Below are 21,491 nucleotides of genomic sequence, written 5' to 3'. Positions count from 1 at the left end.
CAATGTCCCCATTGATCAAGGAGAACAAACATTGATTAAATTAAAAAAAAAGTGAAGAAAGATGGAAGGAAAAATTCAAGAGCAAGGATGGCATCACAGGAAATCATAAGATAAATAATTGTGTTTTAGGGTCACAAAGCAAGAGGAAAGGATATCTACAACCACAAGCTTCTATTAAGAACAGTGAAATCAACAAAGATGGGTGGGAGAACTGTCCTGAATTTTTTGGGCAACTTCTCTGTATTATAATCCTGTAGGTGACAATTGCTTGTAACTAGAAGAAAAATGCAAGTGTGAATTTGGCATAGTCTGACTACATGTGACAGCTTGTAGGTTGGTAGACTATATCTGCCTCAAACCTAAATGTTACAGAAACAGGCCATGGTTCAGATCAGTTCACAGTAATATTCATTCCTCTTCTCTCTACAGGACTGTGTTATCTTTTTTTTTTTTTTTTTTTGTAGAGTAAACTATCTTTACAGTTAATTCCTTGTTTTCTGATCTGATGACTTCAGTGGAAAAACAGTTCTTCATTCGTCTCCAAAAGACCAGATCTTTATTTCCTTTTAGTGAAAAACCCAGTTCTTCTCCGGAACCCAAGAGTAGATTATTTTCTGTAGTGGCTCACTGAGTATGTAAGGGGTCTGCTTCACCCCATAGAGAGCCAGGTCTTTTTTGTGCAACAGTGATTACATGGGAGCTTTATTACTGCATCCTATGTGCTGCAGTAGCAATGACATTATTAAGCTGTGGGCACTAACTACATCAAAGGTTGAAAGATTATAACGTTCACTTGAAAATGAAATGTTTGCTCAACTTTTCCCCGTGACCTGCAACCTCCCAGGTGTTCCAGCTGGACTGCAGGGATGTGCCTGACGACAGGGTCTGAAGGAAAGCCCTGCTGGGAAACATGCTTGGAGTAAAGGTGTTCACCTTTTTTGGCTGAACACTTTTTATAAAGTCTGCCACTGTAGGCAATTGAATGTTTTTTCAATTAAAAAATAATAATAATATAAATCGTAATCAAAATTATATGTAAGATAGATAAAATGCACGTCCAAAACAGCAGGTATCCTTTAACAGTTATGTCCTAAAGAGGAGAGTAATTTAGAGGTATGGAGGAAAAAAAACAGAGATAAAACAATGACTGACAAAGATGGTAGAAGTGGCTAATCAGAGGTGTTCTACCGTATTTTACAGAATTAGCAGAATACTGCTCTGTAGTGCTGTTTTCAGTATGGTGAACAGCAGCAACAGAACTATTCACATAGAGTGTATGGCAGATTTTCCATAAATCACACAACAAGTTCTTTCTCTTAATTCTAAGAATGATAATTTGTATGTAAATATGTACATCATAATAATTGGTTATGTAAATAAATTGCAGATGCCTCACCTGCTAGGAGTTTGGAGAAAGTGGTTTTTGAAGTAGGCTTTATGTTAAGTTGAAACAAAACATATATGAACAAAGCAAAAAAAAAAAAAATCACACTATTTAAACCCTTTGGAAACGTAAGTGGACAAATGAAAATTACTGAGAGGTGAAATGGAACACAAATAAATCACAGAAGTAGGAACTAGATGGAAATGCTCTGAATTCAGTGAGCTGAACTTGCAGTATACTTACGGGAAAAAGATTTGGGAATTATTGCATGAAAGTCCCTAAAGCCTTCTGCCCCATATGCAGCTGCAATAAAGAAGGCAAACAGGATGCTGACTTGTAGTTCTGCTAGCAGTAAATGTAAAAGAAGATGGCATTATTGCTATACAAGAAATGCATAGGAGAAATACAAAACTACTGTTACAGAAACAACACAGGCAGTTCAGGACAAAACAGTAGGACAGCAAGCAGAAGAATTCAGACCTCCATCTGATGACTCTGATTTGTGAAAATGCCACATTTTCCAAAGCATCCAACAAGTTTTATCATGTTTTCTAAAAGCATAACCTTTCTTGGGCATTCCCCTTGCTTGTAGGTTAACTCCTACTGAAGTCAAGAGGAACTTTGGCTGAAACATCTAGAAAAAGGGCAAACAGGAGCAGAGCACCTAGCCCAGCCTTCTCCCAGTTCCAAGGAAACCACAGCCCCTGCAAAGAGACCTTTTGCCATCATTCTCTCTTTGCATGGTAGAGATCTCTTCTTTACCTGTGCTCATTTCTAGTGACTGCAGTTGTATAAGTTAAATTGCATTGTTTTCTTTGCAAGTCTGATGAACTTATATAATGGAAGAACAGAGAGTTGGATTATACATACAGTTGTGTACTGGCACATTTTTTTGCATTTCCGATGCCAGTCTTCAGAACGTATCTACACAAAAGCATCTGCACAAGCACACTATAATGCGCATGTTATGAGTTGCCAAGAGCAAATTAACATGGCTTGGAGTACGTTGATAGTGGCAATGATACAGTTCATTACTTTCTGTAAGCAGTGGCAGAGATACCGATCTCCACAAACTTCACTAAAGCCCTGCAGCAGTGTGTCTTGGAGTAGCACAGCTCCCCTGAGCAATGCAGCTCTGCATAAAGCAGAGCTGGCACCCAGGATGTCCCTGCAGCACTGCTCACTGAGGGCTTGCTTTGGGTGGGATGCTCACTTCGGGGACAAGAGCCAACACATGGTGAGGCCACATTCCTACTCCTGGCTTCTCACAAAGATTTTATAGGTCTAGTTAGCGAACAAAACCTCTTCATGCTCAGATTTAGCACATTTTTCAGGCCTGTTTTTCAAAAGAAAGTTATTGTAAAAAGCTCCGCTGATGCAGGAGAAGGCACAGGGAAGAGAACCACTCCAGCAGAAATACCCAGGATTTTTGTTGAGTCTGACTGAAAAATAGGGGGAAAAAAAAAAAAAGGCTGGAGACTTAGACTAAAAAAAGTAAAACAATAAAATGTTCTATTTCTTTTGTAAGGAATGTTCTGTCCCTCTTTTGCTATAGTGGGCAAAATCACTCCTGGGGCACAACTAGCTGGGAATCAGACTTTTCAGATGCACTGATTAAGAACATTACATTTGCACAGGTTTCTCAAACAGTTACTCAATACAGTCTTTGTAGAAATAGTGTCTGGTAAATTCATGTCCTTATACACGTGCATACAGGTCATTAGTTACCTGTACAATAATTCATTCTAACAGTTTTTCATTGGCTCTTCTAACATCATCAAAGCTTTACTTATTAATTGCCTTCAGTTCTGTTGGAGACCACCTTATAAAGCTCTGTGTTTTACTCTGTACCCTCTCTGTACACCAGTACTGTCTTCGTACTGGTGCAATTTGGGGATGTCTAAACCAAGCCCTTTTTTTGTGTGCAAGGAATATAGAGTGTATCAGTGTCACTGTACTGGCAGCTCTGCCCTCACTTCCCTGTTGGCCTACCCATACTGTGGAAAATTCAACCAAAAGCAAGGCACCCTGTGGGTTTCTTGTGCTATCTGATGTCTAATGAGAGCTTCACTCTGGATTTTTGAAATTGATGTCATGAAGAGTGTTTGCCATGACAAAAGGTGGCTTAAGCAAAAGTATTTGGACAAAAAAAGAACTGACATATCAAAGTGAAGAGGGGTGATAGTACGATTTTTTCTGTCGTTTCAGATCCAAGCACCAGTTTCCTTGGGAAGGGCACTGTAGTTGGCTCAGCAAGGCACTCAGGCTGGGACACCCAGAAAGGCGTGAAGAGGGATGAGGGCCTGAGTCACACTTCCCTGGAAAGAACTGAACAATGCCAAGAGGGAAGGCAGTTGCTTCGCAATGAGTGAAAGAGTTTGTTAGTGGGGAGAAAGGAGATACCAAATGGACTTCCTTGGAAACAGGAAGTTTTGAAGGAACAGCTTTTAAAGGACTCTTTTAAAGAAGAGTAGGCAGGAGGGGAAAAAGCATGTGTAGGATGAGTGATTTGTCTTCAGCTCCACATGGGCTCCCTCCCACATGTAAATGCCTTTCAAAGTTTTGTGAAACTTTGGTACTAGCATAGTTTTGAGTGCCTGGGCTAAAATCTCATTTGAAAGGGAACTTCATACCTCAACTCATAATCTTCTTTGCTGGAAGATATATAATAAGACCTGGCTGTCAAAGTATTTAGGGAGTAAGAGAGAAAAACAGATCATAATGAATCACAGAATCACAGAATGGCCAGGGCTGGAAGGGACCTCAAGGATCATGAATCTCCAACCCCCCTGCCACACGCAGGGCCACCAATCTCCTGATTTAATACTAGACCAGGCTGCCCAGGGCCCCATCCAATCTGACCTTGAACACTTCCAGGGACGGGGCATCCACAACCTCTCTGGGCAGCCTGTTCCAGCACCTCACCACTCTCTCTGTAAAGAATTTCCCCCTGACGTCCAACCTAAATCTCCCCTCGCTCAACTTAAAACCATCTTCCCTCGTCCTGCTGTTATCTACCCTTTCAAAGAGTTGATTCCCCTCCCCTCTGAAGGCTCCCTTTAGGTATTGAAATGCTGCAATGAGGTCACCCCGCAGCCTTCTTTTCTCCAAGCTGAACAAGCCCAGCTCCCTCAGCTTGTCCTCATAGGGGAGGTGCTCCAGTCCCCCAGATCATCTTTGTGGCCCTATTTTTTTTTTTTTTTTTTTTTTTTTTAGCTCTTCTTTGCAGTTATTTCTCAAAGCACCTTTTTGTGTAAGAGATTAGTGGAGGTGTGCAATTTAGCAAGAGCGGGAGATCTTCAGGCAGAAGCTGAGGAATTTGCTGGGGAATTTGAAGGCCAGAAGTACCTAAATCCCATTGATTTTTAATGGGATTTGAGTACACCTTTTATTGCAGCGAAGGTACTTAACTGCATCACGTGGCATATACATGTCTTAAAGAGATGTCCCTTAGCTCATATTTGAAAGTAAACACAATAATCTAATTTTTGGTCGTGACATTACTCCATGCAAATTCTTGCTCATACTTAGCAACCAATAGCAAAAAAAATTCCTCTTGAAGTTGTTTCAAATAATTTGAGTGCATGCAGGTTTTTGTTTGCATGGCTTATTTGTTATTCCAAGACAAGTCAGAAGCATTTTGTTGATGTTGATGATTAACAGTAGCTTTAAAGTCCAGCAAGAGTTTTGAGTGCAGACAACACAGCTATTCAAGCAGTAGACAGATGAGGCTGCAACAATATTTGATTCATTTAAGCAGTGGATTGAGAGTATTATGGTGAGAAGGAGAGAGCCTTTAACATCATCTGTGTTAGCGAATTATATATATAACATTACTACAAAGGTAGAACAAGATGAAAAAGACTGAAATAAACCACCCCAACACATGAGGCTGTCAACAAAAGCAGCCAGGATCTCTTCCTGTTTACATAAGTGCAAGATCCAGATAAAACAGAGTGTTGCAAGCAACTCTACCTGCTACTTCTTTGATAAGGCAGAACCGGTACTCTGTTCTGTGCATCAAACCCTCACTCATGGCTGTGACCTGGAAACCATACTTTCCCCTTTTCTTTTCATGTCCTTCTCATTAACTGTGATATCAGTTCTATTCTGACGACAGACAAGTACTGCAGGTGGAGGATGTCATTCTCAGGAATACAAGGCACGCAAGAGATTGTTTGTTCACAGAATATTTAAGGATTCATTTTTGACTGGAAAGACTTACCAGCAGCAGAGATAGATTCCTTAACTTGTGTTTCCATTAATAGTATCTTAGAATCACATAACTGTAAAAAAGATAAAAGCCAACAAAAGGCCTGGACAGAGCAATCAATGAGATATGCGATGATCTAAGCCCTTAGCAAATAAAATTCAGAAGATACAACATGACAAAGCATGTTAGACATGACTGTTTTGCCCAATCTTTTCTACATATAGCACTGCACTGCCCAGTTTGTCAGGCATTTGTGGTATCAGCATGTGCAAAATGCTGGAAGTTAGAGGTCAGCTCAGAACTGCCTGAAAGACTAGAACTTATGATGAGACTTAGTTGCTATGGGCAAAAATAATTAGTAAATAAAATAGGCCGTATGCAGCCCATGTTGCACAAACTGTTACACGGGGTTTTGTTTAGGAAAGGAGCCAACACTCACTGTGTTACAAGACACTGAGCACAAACACTGGGGAGGTGAGTCTGAGGCTGGTGAGGAAGGCCCGATATAGAGCAGGCACCTTATCACTTCACTTGAGAGTCCTAAGTTCTATACTGCAGGCTGCATTGTGGCAAAGAAGGAGTGGCAGATAAAAGTGACAGCTTTTTAATTAGAAGCTCTCAGCTGGATTGCTAAAAGGACACAAAAATTACAGAAAGATGTGTAACAGCCTGACCCACATAGGCACTGTAGGTACAGCAGACTGGGTACACTGGATAAGAAGATTGTCCCTGTAGGGTTGGAACTGCCCCACCTTTGACAACAAGTGCCAATCAGCCCTTGGCAGCCAATTTTGCCCCACTCTAATTTTGGCTTCCAATCAAATGGATATTATTTCAGAAAGACAGGCGTCCTCGGATAAGCTATCTCTGGTGGTACAACCAGCACAAGGTTCTCCACCCTTCTCATCATCCTCCACCACTGTTTCGTCCCACTGCCACCCAACTGTGGGCACCTGAGGTGCAAGCCCCAGTGCCTGCCTGCATGCCTTGTCTTCAGCAGCATGCTGCAGGGAGCAAAGTGCATCAACACAGCTTTCTGGAGCTGCACCGAGATCAGGCTGCAGGGAAGGCAACCAAACAAACAAGTAACTAGCAAAATGTTTCCTCTCTTCGTATGAAAATAAGGACTCTAGCTCCACTGTGCAGACTCACAGTAAGCTCCCATGAAGCCATAGGAATCCTTTAATGTACCAGTGAAGATGGATAGGTTACAGACAGAGTCAGGCAATGATCCTGAAATCTATTCACATGACTGAGGCTTTTGGCAGTGGGTTGGTGTTTCAGCAGGAAACCATCCAAGAGCCTGATCTAGTTTGTGTTTATAGTTAGTCTTTATCATGCTACTTGTTGGTACATCTTGTACTGGGCTCATGGGTTTTTTTCAAAGAAATAGTAACTACCCGGCTGCTTGATGTTCATCTGAATTGCCAATGAAACAAAGTTTTGAAGGAGAGAGAAAGAGCATTATCAAGAATCACAGAATCATAGAATCATAACATTGGAAAGGACCTACAAGATCATCTAGTCCAACCAACCTCCAGTCACCGTTACTGTCCACTAAGCTACTAAACCATATCTTGTAGCACCTAGGAGACATACTGAACCTATTTCCCAAGTTCTGCATGTAACCCATGCTTCCTCTATAAAGAGTGTTGTGTCCTTCACTGGCCACATGGCAGAGAAGCTAAGGAAACTGCTACAGGCTTGGTGGTAACAGCCCTTCTTGATACTTTTCTGTTATGAAATGTATGTAAGCTGGGAATGAACTGAAGGGAAAACACTGAAGGGAAAGGTTTGCTGACCACCTGTAGTAAGAACAGAGCTTGTCACCCTCAACTTTTTCTCATCTGATTTTTTTATGTGGGCATTAGGATGAGGAAGTACCAAAAGGGCATTTAACAAGAAGTTTTTAAAAAGCAAAATAACCTCAAATAACAGTGAGGTTAAAATACTCCAAACATATGAAAATATTTCTGGCTCACAGAGGTATATCTGGAATGTTTACATGCTAAGTTTGTTATTGGTGAAGCTGCATCCTACAGAAATTCCATAAACATTGCACTTTACACTCTTCCCATCAAAGCAACAGTTGTCCAAGAGAAATAGTCTCATACATTCCATAACCCAACATCGGTAAGGTATCCCTCTTCTCTAATATTTCCACAAGGCATATTTGGGTGAAATTCATAGGTGATTACCTTTCTTCAACTAATGCAATGAAATTCTAGCTAAAGGAAATCATACATGGCAGTCTGGGACAAGGTGAAAACAAGAGCTTTGTGATCACAAAGGCTCCTTGAAGTTCATGCAGAATGTGTATCTGCAAAACAGTCTGTTTTGGAGAAGAGGAATGACTAAGACAAGATTCGACAGGGACACCAAAGACACTCCTTACAGATGAGAAAGACAAGTATTGTCTTGCAAGAATCCATATGGACATCACTGGAAGCTGTCCTTACTGTGCTACAAACCAGGGGACAGTATGGGCATTGCTAGCCAAAGCAAAGGGCTTAGCAAATGCAGAAATACAGATGGTGAAGCATGTAACTACAGGCTTAATGGGATCAGGTACATACAAATGATGTGAACACCAGCTAGAGAGGGAATTTTAAGCCTAACTGAACAAGAGAAAATTGTGAAATCTGAACATGTACACAGGACATCGGTCAGATCTGTACCAGATGAAGATGGTGGTCACTGCTCTGCAGAAGAGCTAGTGCTTAGGAGTTGTCCTTGGTCTGTGGGAGGAAGGGGAGGACACAGCTCCCAGACTTGTCATTGTGGTACAGGGAGGACACAGGGGTGGGAAAGGAGAACAGTTTGCATATTGCTTCAGAGCTCCTAAAATTGCCTTGCCCTTCATGCAAAACTAGCCCTCGCAAACCTTCCCCTTTTCATGCTCCAACTCAGTGGACTACATAGACATCTTTCATTTTGTCCCTGAGTAGTACACATACTCACTGATTCAGGATTTGGCCTTGTGAGTCCTCCCTTTTGCACGTTTACACTACGCCTTCTCAGTCAGTGAGACACACACAGGGACTTTTACTGGGGACTGTTTAGCTACCGTGATGATGCTTTCAGTGCTATCTGACACAAATGTCAATAGTTCCCCAGCTGCAAAAGGGTTAGTAGATCTAAAATTAGATTAAGCAGCTGTGTTTAGGTTTGGGGAGGTGCCTCTGGGTGCTGGCCCAATGCTGTGCTTTGTCAGCCTGCTCTTTCAATAAGAGGTCAGAGGTTGAAATGGAGAGAAATCTTGCTATTTCAACACTTAAGAGGGAATATTTCATACCAATTTTATTGAATGGCCTACTGTCAAAACAAATTCCAGAGCCAATTCTCTCCACTGGACAGTGAAGAAAACAACCAAGGATGTTGGAAGTTGGTTCTGGATTAAAGAAGATCAAATGCAGTCTTCACACTGCAGTAATAAGTTAGATGATTTCTCTCAGGACTGTACTAAGAAGGTAATCCTGAGGTAGTTTGCTTTAGCCATACTACTTCTGAGTGCTCAGTTATTTTTCTAGAAGTATTTATTTGACACTACTGAAGTTTTTTCTTTTTGTGTTGCAGAAATATTGCCAGAAGGTTTTGCAATGTAAACAGCTGCATACCTGATCACAGTGTGCTCAACAGTCCACTGAAAGGAAATCCTAGTCTACATCTGGAGAAAAAGCTTAAATAGTTCTACAAAAATTCTAAGGAAATTTTCTGAATATGGGTATACCAGATTGGTCTTGAGAAGAAAAATATAAGACAAAATTAATTCCTACTCATCATATATTACAGTCAGTGCTTTGCCAAAGGATCTAGAGCTCCTCCTAGGCAATCAGTCTTCATGCTGGCTGGCAGGGAACTCCCAATGATGCTGGGAGACTCTCAAGAACTGAAAGATCTGGATTAGTCTGGAAGTCTGCGGAACAAGTCTGTTCAGTCCAAAGTTCTGAAGGACTTGTCTTTCCTTACTTCCTTGGCCAGTTTTCCTATCTGCATTTTCATTGTTTTTACCTTAGGAAAAACAAACTCTCTTTGCCTTCCCTGAACAGAATCCATTCTTAACTATATTAGTACTCTGATAAGTTACCCTTGACATAATTTTCCTCTTTGTGAGGCATCCAACAATTGCAACGTATACTGTTTCCTTGGGTCTTTGAATACAGTGTTAAGAGAAAAAACTTAATTTCATTCACATTCTTTTCCTCAAAAGGAAGAACAGATTATTCCAAAAATCCCAGTTTCTCAGAGCGAAGTGAAAAAAGCTGATGACAGAAGTTCAGGCTAAAGAATTTTATGTATGTGAAAGATATTACATCTGGAACTGCCTTTCCTCCTTTTAAATTCTGTTACACAAATGCAAAAGAGATCAGAATGAAGTCTCGCAAGTAGAGCACTTGGATGCAGGTGGCCATAACTTTTCGTGCAAAGCATATATAATTCCACTGAAGACATTAGTGGTGAAGATATGGTGATTGATGTTCATAGAAGGTAAAAACAAGAGAATCTTTTCTAATTTCAGAGATCCCATACAAACCATGAGGAGGCTTATTTTAGTAAGGCCATTCTTCTCTAAAAATAGTTCAGGAAGGAGATGACACTCAAAGTGGTCAACCTTGTGGCAACTTCCTAGCTCTCATCTCTAAGCGCACCACAGTGGTGATTTGGAACTTCTGAGCTTAGGAGTCCCAGTTAATGTTCTGAAAGATGTCTCCAAGATCAGAAGGTAGCCATGCTGCAGAAGAATGCTCCCAACTGAAGCTAATTGGACTTCCGGTGCAGCTGTTATGCCTCCAAATGAGAAAGGCCAATATGGTTAGCCACTGAGGTCCAGCTTCCTAAAACCTTTAGCAGTTCTTAAGGCTGGTGAATGTAAAACAGTGTTTTAAGATTATTTACCACTTTCTTGAATGAGCAATTTGAAATTTGAAACTCACTGGAAACACAGTCAAGATCACAATCTTCAAACAGTTGCAAACACCATACTGAGTATCAGTATCTTACATCAAAATGCAACCGTTTTCTTCACATGGATAGATCAGCAAAGCATCTAAGCCAACATGTTTCTGGCAGAGCTCTGAGGGTTACAAGGGTTCAAAGCTTGCAAAATAATAGTTGTTGAATTAAAGGGTCTTCAATAGCACTACTCTTGAGCCCACTGTCATAAATTGCCCCAGGCTGACTATTATGATCAAGTGAAACCTACATAACTCAGATCACAGAAATTCTTTCATCAAGGCCGTAATTTCTGGCTGTAGTACCAAGTAATCCAAGATGTTTTAAACATCATTCAAACATTGACTGAATTTTTCTAAATTCTTCCACTCATTTCAATACAACTTTTTTTTTTTTTTTTAACCTTTTTCTTTTCTTCTTCTTCTTTTTTTTTTTTTTAAACAACTGTCTATCAATGAGAGATTTTTACAGAAAGCATCTAATGTTTTGTGGCTCTCCAACTGGAGGCACTAACAAAACTAGACGATCAGAAAACACAGATCAGCCTGAAAAACACTGATAATTGAGAAATCAGACCACTGTTTCCAAGTTTTGTATCTAAATTTTGGGCATCTGAAAACCAGGTCAATTCTCTGTTCAGCAAGCATGTTCAGGCAGGTATGTTTTAGCCTCTCACAAAATCTTTGCCATGACTTGTAAACTGATGAGTGGAGAGGTAGTTAGCAAAAAGAATATTGACTTATTCTGGTTTCAAAGCTCCAGAGCTGGTGCAGGCATTGCTTTACTGCAGCAGAGGGAGACTTCCAAATGCATGTTCCACCACAGCACCCTCAGAACACAAGCAACTGTGCAGCCGAGGAAAGTAATTTTGAATTATTTGAATTATTTGGGAGTTCAAGTCTCCTTGATTTACAGTGGTGTTTAGACTTTTAACACAACCTGAGCTTCCCAGGATGAGTAGAGAAAAAAGAAACCCACACTAAGAATGCTGTTGAACTTGAGTCCAATCGCAGCCATAGCTGAGAAACATCACAGCTTCCTCCTTGTCCGGCTTAACAGGAAACCTCTATCTGCTGTTCCTCTAACTCCTTCCACAAACACTCAGAGCAGTCTGGACATATTACCCATTTCCTCCCGACCCACAGTTGTTTATCTCCTTAGCATCTGTCACAGCCTAGAAGTTTGGACCAAGTTCTATACCAGTTGCTATGGTGTAAATTTAGATCAACCAAGCAGAAAGGTTTCTAGAAAACTCCAGAAAAAGAAAAGAAATGTGTACCTCTAAGTAATGGGTGCCCTACAAGTAGTTGTAGTGAAGTCTGAGGGAGCGCTTTTTCAGCTGTTGAAATCTCAAGAAAGCTGCATCACCTCCTTGTTCTCACCCATAGCATCTTTCAAATCATTATTTAACACACAGGCACAGAGCTACCAAAAATTTTTTTTCAGGGGTGTTCTGTTGCTTTGTTGTTGTTGTGAAAGAGCAATGCGCCATAAGGCCTACAGGTCTGTTCAGCTTCATTGCCTTCCTCCACATTCAAGTTCAGGAACATGTCAGGGCTTTCTCTCTGTTGCAGTAGTATCACGGGGCACCTTTAAACAGGCTGCCATCTTTCACTGCATTCAAGGAAATGGTGGTTGTTCAGTTTGGGATAATCTTAAACTTTGTGGAAAGACATTCTCTCAAGTTCCTGGGCCAGAAGCCTCATGACTTTGTCATTTCTCTTCCCTATTTATAAATCTTTCCCCTTTTTCTCTCAGCCAGCCCCTCCACCCCGCTCCCTCTCCACTTGGACCTGCTTCTGCACACTCCTGGAGGTGAAACTCAATAGCTGCAGTTGTGACACTGCAGTTTGTGTGTCATATTGTAACCGGGTTTCCACATCCTCCTCGCTCTGTTGTAAAAGGCCTTGAAGAGGAAGAAGTGCAAATAATGAAATATAGGAAAGCAGGAAAAGAGGAAGCAGCCGAGAGAGAGCAGCCCAACTGAAATGCTAAGAATTATGGAGAAGTGACAGAAAGGGAAGCACAGACCAGGAATTATACTTGGTGGCTTAGAAGAAAAAAATACAACAAACAAAACATACACAGATTCAGCCTTTTCTGCCCCTAAAACAATCTCCCAGATTACTCCTTTCCAACTTTCATTTACTTAGCCTGTACTCCCCTTCCCACCTACTTTAAGGTATTTACTGAACTGTACTACTGTGCAGGCAGCCTCTCTTCATCAAAGCTGAACCTACCACTCTGCTTCTCATCTTCATATTAAGAAGATGGACAAAAATAGGTATCGTTCTGAGGAAGAAAAGAGGGAAATCAAACACAAAGGAAAGACCTCAAGATTCCTCACCTTACGGTGAGAGTGCTCAATTAGGCAATGGTTTTCTTTGCCAAGAGCAGAGTGGTGGAAGAGTACTGAAGGAAATTAGCTAAAGAAGAATAGAGATTGCCTAACAAGGCAATCCTGCCTGATTGTCAGGGGATGGAGCAGACAGCTTAGGAAGTCCTTCCCTGAGATCATGTACTGTTCCGTCCTGCTAATTCAGAATGAAACTTGGCTGGAGCAGAAAGCATTTAAAATTCACATGAAGAATTTTCTCTTCTCTATTTGTAGGCAAAAGAGATACAAAGCAGAATGTGAATCTATTAAAGAACAGCATATGACTGAGCCTTTTGCACTCCCCCTATCTCAGGGACTTTTTGTAAGAATTAATCTGATACAGGGATGAGTAAAAAGTAAAACTTGTAAAATGACCCTCTATAAATATCACAGCCCCTAGAATTATGCAGACTTTTTGAGTTGAGCTCCAGTCTTATCTTATCTGGTGGCTAACTGAATGTTGTAGTTTTTCAGGAAGATAGTGGTGAAATCCTGTATGTAAATGAAGACAGGAGTGTTACACAAAGGTGTACTGCGGTATAATTATTTGTTCATCACTGTGTGAAAACTACCCTGTTGGAAGAGCTGGTTTGAAACCATTTGTGGCTATTCCCCCACAAAGGAGGCTGTCAGGAGGTGATAAGAAATGGGTATTAGTGAGGCTTCACTTTCTTTGAAACACTCTTGCACAGCAAGCACCAGCAGGCTCTGATATTTTCCCTACTGTTTATCTGTAAAATAGAAAATATGTTCTGGACCACTCAATCACTATTGAGTTCTTCAGCTAAAGTTAATATATTTTGGAACATGTGGGAAAGAGAAGAGAGAAATTTACCTGTGTATGAAGAAATTAGCTTCTGATGAACTGCAGCATTCTCTTAGACCTTGTGACTGTTGGAGAGCTGCACTGCATTTCCCATCCTGCAACTCTAAGTGCTCTTGTGCTTCCTTACCGATATAGCAATAATTCTAGCTCACAGTCAAGTATCATATGTACTGCAGAAAAGGGAGATTATAAACAGGAGGGAAATCAACTTTTTACATGAGTAGATAGTGACAGGACAAGGGGAAATGGTTTTAAACTAAAGGAGGGGATATTTAGATTAGATGTCAGAGGGAAGTTTTTCACAAAGGGTGGTGAGGCCCTGGCACAGCTGCCCATAGAAGCTGTGGTGCCCCATCCCTGGAGGTGCTCAAGGGGACCCTGGGTAGCTGAGCTGGTGGGTGGCAGTCCTGCCCACAGTAGGGAGTTGGAGCTAGATAATCTTTGAGATCTCCTCCATTCCAAGCCATTTTATGATTCTATAAATGCTTCTCTAGAAATGGCAGGGTGATCAAGCTGTACTATTCACAAACAAATAAACGCTGATTCTGTGCATACATGTCCATGTACATATACGTAGGTCATAACAGCAGTAACGCACCCTATTTATTTTCATGGAAATTACAACAAAGAGCTCAGTAAAACTATTCGATAGAGTGAATTTGCAGCTACAAAACACTATTTTTCAATATAGTCACCAATATTAGCTATGCATTTTCACCAGCAATGAACAAGAGTGTGCATGTCACTCTTGTAAAAATCTGCATCATCACAGCAGAGGTGACCTACTGTTTCACAGATGCTATGACAACTGAGGGCTGTCTTTTCAACTTTTTTTTGATGGAGAATTCACATGTTATTCCGTGGACTGTCATTTTGACTCCTGCTTATAGTGGTGACACCATGACTAATCATCATTAATGATGTGGTCCAGGAAACTTTCACCTTCTGCCTTATATTTGTTCAAAAGGTCCTAATAAACTTGCATATGGTGTTCTTTCTATTCTTGTGTGCACATTCATGGGACCTGCCTGGCACAAACTGCTACATTCCAACATTGCCACTGTCATTTCCAATACTGAAGCTGATATTCAGCTCCACACGCAAGTCGCTGGTCATAACCTGCCAATTGGTGTGGATGAGCTGATCGAGATACTGTTCATTTTGTGCTGTGACAGCTGTCCAGAATGTGACTTGTCTTTCACATCGCTGTCATCGCTCTGCTGAAACACACCACCCACCACCACACTGTGCTCACATCCACTATTTCGTCTCCATAAATGTTCAGCAAGCATCAATGAACGTCAATGGATGCCATTTCTTTTCACATGGAGGAATTCAATGACACAATTTTGTTCCATACACACTTCTAAGTCAGACGCCATTCTTCATACTGCCCCTCTGCTGCCACTTGTCACTCAGCAACAAAATATAAAGGAAGGTTCAACCTCTACTGATATCCCACCAACATCTGTCTCTGGCATTGTGCCAACATCATAAAATAGGAGGCATTACTTTCAGAGCAGCCCTTGTATCTGAGAGATGTATGACCACTGTGTGGGTTTTACCCACCTTATCTGTTACAGAAAAGATCTGGTGTATAATTTGGGTGCGAGGGCCATGACCTGAATGCTCCTGGGTTTTCTGGTTCTAGTCTGGTTTTAACTTCAGTGGAGCCCCTCTTAGAATTGTAGAATCATTAAGGTTAAAAAAGACCTGTAAGGTCATCTGTCCAACAGTGGTGGACAGTCCAACTGTCCACCTACCACCAATATTGCCCACTAATCCATGTCCCTAAGTACTTTTTCTGCCCTTTCTTTAAACACCTCCAGGGACAGTGACTCCACCACTTCTCTGGGTAGCCTGTGCCAATGCCTCACCACTCTTGCTGAGAAGAAATTTCTCCTAACATCCAACCTGAATCTTCCCTGATGCAACTTAAGGCCATTACGTCTTATTCTATCACTGTTAACTGGGAGAAGAGGCTGACCCCCACCACACTGCAACCCCCTATCAGACACCTGCAGAGAACATTTCCAAAGACAAAAATCAGTCATGCAGCTATTCAAGAAACAATGCTCTGTCAAAAAGTCAAAAGAGTATTGTAAGAGAGAACTTAGCTCTGGATGTTCTCCACAGTAAAGGGATCAAATTTGATTTTGGACGAGAAATGGCAAGTGCAAGAAGCAGAAACATTATTTTCCTGTCAAGACAGTCATAATGCTACTAACTGTTAAATCAGGACAGCAGGAAACAACTAAGCATTGGTCTCTACTGCAGTCCTAGCCATAAGGAAAGACATGAGTAGTTTGCTTGATTAAGGAGCAATACCATGAGGGGATTTTTATGCTGATGTAAACTTGGAAAAAAGAGAACACTAAATAGCATTAGAAATAGGCAATACTTGGTCCAGAACTATTCTCAGTTTCTCACCAAGTATAAACAGTACTTTTATTTTAATAATTTTCTTCTTCACAAACAGCTGCCTTCCCCTTCAACATACAGAGTGTTTGATAATGAGCCAAACTTTATGGCATCAAACAGGGAGAGGGCACTGGATTCAGACTTGGGAAATCTAGGTTTAATTCCCAGCTCAGCCACAGACTTCCTGTGTGGCCATGGGAAAGGCATACGTGCCTTTACTTCCCTACTGTATATCTTTCAATACTTTTTTTAATAGGAATAAGACTTTTTTTTTTTTTTTTTTTAATGGGGAAACTCAAAAGTTTTGCTACTATCAGAATGATTACTGTATCAGAGTGCATGCCTTACACGTGTCCCAATATATGAAGATGGAATCTGGCCATACTGTGGTCACCTTCCTGGCATGTGTCCCATAGGAGGCAACTGGGAAGCATGGGGCAGACAGCAGTGGTAGCTGCAATCACTTAGGTGTTGATGAAAATGCCACACATAATCTGAGAAATGTCCCACAGAATTGTACACAAGTAGAAGGGTTTTTATCTTCCCTCCAAGTAAACTCCACACCCATAAAACACTGGAGATCAAGTGCTTGGAACCCTCAACCAGCTCTCCCTTATCTGGGATTGCTCCAGGTCAAAAAGGAGACGTTTTCTTCCACAGGCTATTAACACAAGAGAAAGAAAGGAACTTTAAGTTTCCTCAGCCAGCCTGTTCCCATGTTAGAGAGAGAGAAGTAAAAGTCACAGAGGTAACTATGTCAAGAAAAAAAAGTGTAAGCTGTTTAAAATATCCAAAACATTTTAAAAATTCCTGCTACACTACTATCAGCATGGCAGAAGCTATGAGTGGCCTGAAAAAGGAAACGAGAGCGGCTAAGCTTGTACCTTTATTGTAGAACATGACTAAATACTGAGAACTGTGTCATCTCTTGTTCAGAACTGTAGAGCTTCTCATATACGTTCAATCATGAGCTGTGAAATCTCTACAAAACCAAATTACTCGAGTATTTTGTAATTCAAAAGACTTTCAGAAGTATCTCAGCAAAAAGAAAAGCCAGGACAAGGACATAGATTTGAACTCTTGCAAGGAAAGACAGCTTGAGCAAACACTAAAGATTTACCTCCCTCTACCCATCCTCACTCACTGTCCTGTCACATCAGTGTTTGACTGTAATTCCACTCTTGCTTATACAAATCAGGCATAGGGATCAAAATTTGGCTTCCCATAAGTGTTTGTGATCTTTTTAGACTATAAGTTTTGACATTTTCCTGCTCTCTCAGCATTTATGGAATATTTGAAAGTGTCTAGCAGACAAAATTTTGTCAAACTTCCTCTCCAATCTTGGTCTCATGTCCTAAGCAGTATAAGTGCCCTTGGAGGCCTCTTTTTGTCTCTTTTTAAAATATGCTCAGTTTCTGCTTCAAACACTTTCCAAATATTGCAAAAAAGCACCCATCTTTACCAAACAGAAAGGATTCTAAGAATGTGTTACAAGTTTTCTGCTTTCATGTCATTAAATATGACATTAAACAGTCATATTTATTGGTCAATGATAGAGCCTATTAGGATGTTAAATGGGGATGATTTTTAGACAGGCAAAACTCTGAAGTTCTAATTCTGTGTCTAAATATATGTATATATATGAGTCTGTTTATGTGTTTGAGGGAATACTGAACTCAAGATCTGAGAACCGTTAAGTATCAAAATCATACTCTTACTTTACACAGAAATTGATCATTTTGAAAGGACTACTCACACAGCGACTGGTTTCTCCCTAAACTGTATCTCTAAGTTCATTCCCATGTTCAGTGTCAATAAAATCCTAGGCTGCTTATGCATGTGAAAAGTCACCTGGTGTGGTACTACAATTAGGAAACCTCCACCTATCCCATGAAATACCATATTGAAACTACTTGTTGCTACCAAGCTAGAGAGTGCATCAGTACTATTCAGTCCAGGATTAATACTGCACCTAAATATCAGGCTAACACCCAAACTGTGTGGCTGAATTAAGAGTAAGACAAATGGAAAAGGTGCAAACATTTCCTCCTAAAATGCAAAGCAACTTTATAGAAAGCTGTTATTTCTTATTAGCTAAAGTAAACTTTAATATCTGGGCCATTGCTCTGCTCTGTAGAATACAGTGTGAGGTCTGGAAATCAAATTAAATCTTGCAAATTCCGCCATCTGTGAACACATCTAATCTGAAAATACAACTTGCTGTAGTGGATCATACAGGCTAAGCCAGGCCACTGCCAGGCAAGTGTCAGACTTTGCCTTTAAAATGCTGACCATTAACTGGTAAGATGGTCAGAAGAGAGACAAAAATATCAGACAGACCAATGATGCTTTGTTCATCTGGAAGAGAGCATCTCGAGGAAAGAAGCTGCTGCCTTATCCAACACAAAAAGCCAAAGTTGTAATGGCTGAGTACTTCTGAGTACTTTCTAAGGTGCTCAAATCCATGTTATTGCAGTATCCCAGTGGCTGGCTGTGGATTCCCAGAAATTGTCAGACCTCAGAGTTCTCACTTCTCTCATCAGTGCTGAGAGCTCTCCTGGACACCAGGACAAAGTCTGGCTCATCCAACACCTCAAATTCCTTTTACTGAAAGGCACTGTTGCAGCAAAAGGTTGTGGGCTCACACCTTCAGGTTAACGTGCTTCTCAAGTGTCTGTAGAAGAGAACGTTGAAAGTTTCATTTTCTGTTGTCGTTTTTTTATCGGATGAATGTGCAGTGGCTGTTAGCAGTGCAGGACAGTGGCATGCTGAGACTAACCTTCCCAGCAAGTCTTGTGAAATTTGTTTCTGCTGATGCAAATGTGCTATTTGCTAGAGCTCCACATTGCTATCTGATCAACTCATCCTAGGCCTGAATGTGAAAAACACAACCCACAGCCCAGAATGTGGGGATCACTGTGTTCTCAGGAAGTATGCAAGTAATATAACTATCTTTGCTCTCTCTCATCGAAGGTAAAAAAGAAGGGTGAAAAAAAAAACTTTGAACAGCAAACACAGGAAGGCTGGAGACTGCATTTTGCTCAACAAGCCTTGCCTTTGTAAGGGTCATACATTGCACTTAGCTGTCACTCCTCAAGACATGAATAAGAAGATTTCCCATGTATCAACCTCTGTTGCTTTCTGTAATGGGTGTACAGAAGGGTCCATCACCATATCTGTTGCAGTTCTTTTAATTGTGCCTTTGTACTCATTTGCTCAGTCAGCTACTGAAAGATCTACAAGTTAGGCACGCAACAGCTTTTAGTGGAAAACCGTATCTCAAATAAGAGATAAAAGATATTATATCTGCTTTTTCCATGTGATTATTTCAACATATTAGTAACCTATCCCTCTGTTCTGAGGACCAGACTTCTCCCAAAGCATCATTACAATGCTACATTTGTACAATGCCACATTTAGAATAGAACTATAGAAGAATCATCTGAAGAAAGCATTTAATACACCTAGTCCTTACTCTCCATTACAGAATTTGTGTGACTGATGCTATAGGAAATAAATTGAATAAAATATCTGAATGAGTGAATGAGCAGCGCTTAAACTGAAGCCCAACAAAGATAACTGGACAATCTCTGTTTGCACCAGGAGAGCTCACAGAGCTTGAGGGAGTTTATGATCACAGCACTGTTGGGGACAGGAACCTCTGTTTTGCCTTTTCCTAAGAGAGGCTACTTGGCCTCTACTCAGAGAAGAGGTGACCTCTCTCTATGTAGGGGGGCAAGCATTACCTACAGGAAAGTCTCTCCCAGGCCTCTGCAGCCTTTGGTCACTTTCCACTGTGTGTCTCCTTGGGAGCTTCAATGTTGGAGGTGGCTGCCATCCTCTCACCACCATACATTGCGTGCTGCAAGGAGACAGCCCCAGGAGCCCATGAATCTTTACTCTGCACAGGAAAAGTAAACACCACCTCCTCCATGCCATCCGCACTGGGCTAGGCTACATTGTGCACCAGCTCTGCTGGGCACCACCTCTATGATGAGGAATAGAGCCTGGGTCTCCCTCTCCTTTACGTAACACTTCTTTTCTTCTTTAAGTTCTTGGTAGCCCTTGTAGAATTATAACTTTCACCTCTATTACACAGAGGTTCCAAGGGTCCACAGAGACTGCAGAAGCCACAATGGGTACAAATGTATCTTCCTCAGCCACTGCCCACTTCCCACTTCCCAAATGGAATTTACACTTAGATTACTTATAGGGATACAGACAAGTTAGCAGGAACTAACATTTTCCCCTTTTAGGTTTGAAAAAAACATTTTTGTTACATGCATTTATTTTGCAGATTGCATGTCTGAAGGGTCTTTTCTTTCTGCCTTAAAAGAATGAAAAGCTCAGCTTTCAAGAGCAGTGCTCTTCTGTGTACATGTACCTTCCTTCAGCCTTTTACCCACTCACGTACACACAGAGAAATTCAGTTTTGCAAGCATATAATTTTATGTGTGCAGACCTACGTTATAGCTTTGTATGTACATGTGTGTTTGCGTATGTGCTTACACACGTCAAAAGGAGAAAGTGGAATAAATGACTCCCTTTGGCTGGAAAATGCACAGTTGTTTCAAACTTCAATGGGAGTATTAGAGAGAAGCAATGAATTACAAAAAGTTGTAGGAATGAAAAATATTTTTGCATTGGCTCTTTAACTCAAAGGGCTAAATTGTGTATTGTATAAATCAGTCTCTTTCACAGCCCAGAGGAGAAGAGCTTATTAGCAGTGGTTACAGTATGCAGCAAATGTACAGACTCATTAATGTGTAATTACAGAACAAACAATATGAGACTTCTCGAGACTGTTTTGTAGGGAGAAAAAAATCCACTTAACACCACAATAAGCCCATGATAGGATACCAATTTTACTAGGATCTGCTAGTAATGTAATGGTAAGATTAAACAAATGTGTTGCTACCAGAGGTAATGTCTCATTACCATTATTCATTCCTTGTCTTTTACACGTGTTAGGCTCCAAGGCCACTGAAGTCTTCTGCTAGCACATTATCATTTCTCATTTTTATTTCTACTTGCCATTATGTGGACAAATGGGCAGGAAAAGACTAGTTCCTATTCGACTTCTAGATAAATTGCTGTAGGTCCACACCTGCAGTACACAGAGTCCCACAGCCGGCTGGCCCACGGGGCTCCCCTGCCTCCCCTCCAGCTTTCAGCAGTGTGAAGTGTTACAAAAGCGTTTGGATTCTGGAAGGAAAACTGAGTAACCGTGTTTCAAAAAGGAAGGTGCCTCTGTGGTAAAATTATGTTTATGTTGAAGGGATATTCTCAGCTCCTTGCTCACGGCTCCAGCCATGCA

The 21,491-nt window shown here is 40.9% G+C and overlaps 1 protein-coding gene across 12 annotated transcripts in view; it reads right to left on the bottom strand.

The window, feature by feature from the left end:
* Positions 1 to 21,491, bottom strand: part of IKZF1 (IKAROS family zinc finger 1) — a 111,577-nt gene that overhangs the window by 24,339 nt on the left and 65,747 nt on the right. For 6 of the 12 annotated variants that reach the window (XM_090137144.1, XM_090137149.1, XM_090137150.1 and 3 more), the window contains one exon: positions 1,628 to 1,687. The exons of the other annotated variants lie outside the window; for them this stretch is intronic. In XM_090137144.1, the coding sequence (XP_089993270.1) occupies positions 1,628 to 1,687 (60 nt within the window). The remainder of the gene's footprint in view (positions 1 to 1,627; positions 1,688 to 21,491) is intronic. 12 annotated transcript variants of the gene reach the window in all.

This window comes from Phasianus colchicus, chromosome 3 (assembly GCF_987193195.1).
Source record: "Phasianus colchicus chromosome 3, bPhaCol1.hap1.1, whole genome shotgun sequence".
NCBI lineage: Eukaryota > Metazoa > Chordata > Aves > Galliformes > Phasianidae > Phasianus > Phasianus colchicus.
The sequence above is the reverse complement of the archived record's forward strand: the minus strand, read 5'-3'. Positions and strand labels throughout refer to the sequence as shown.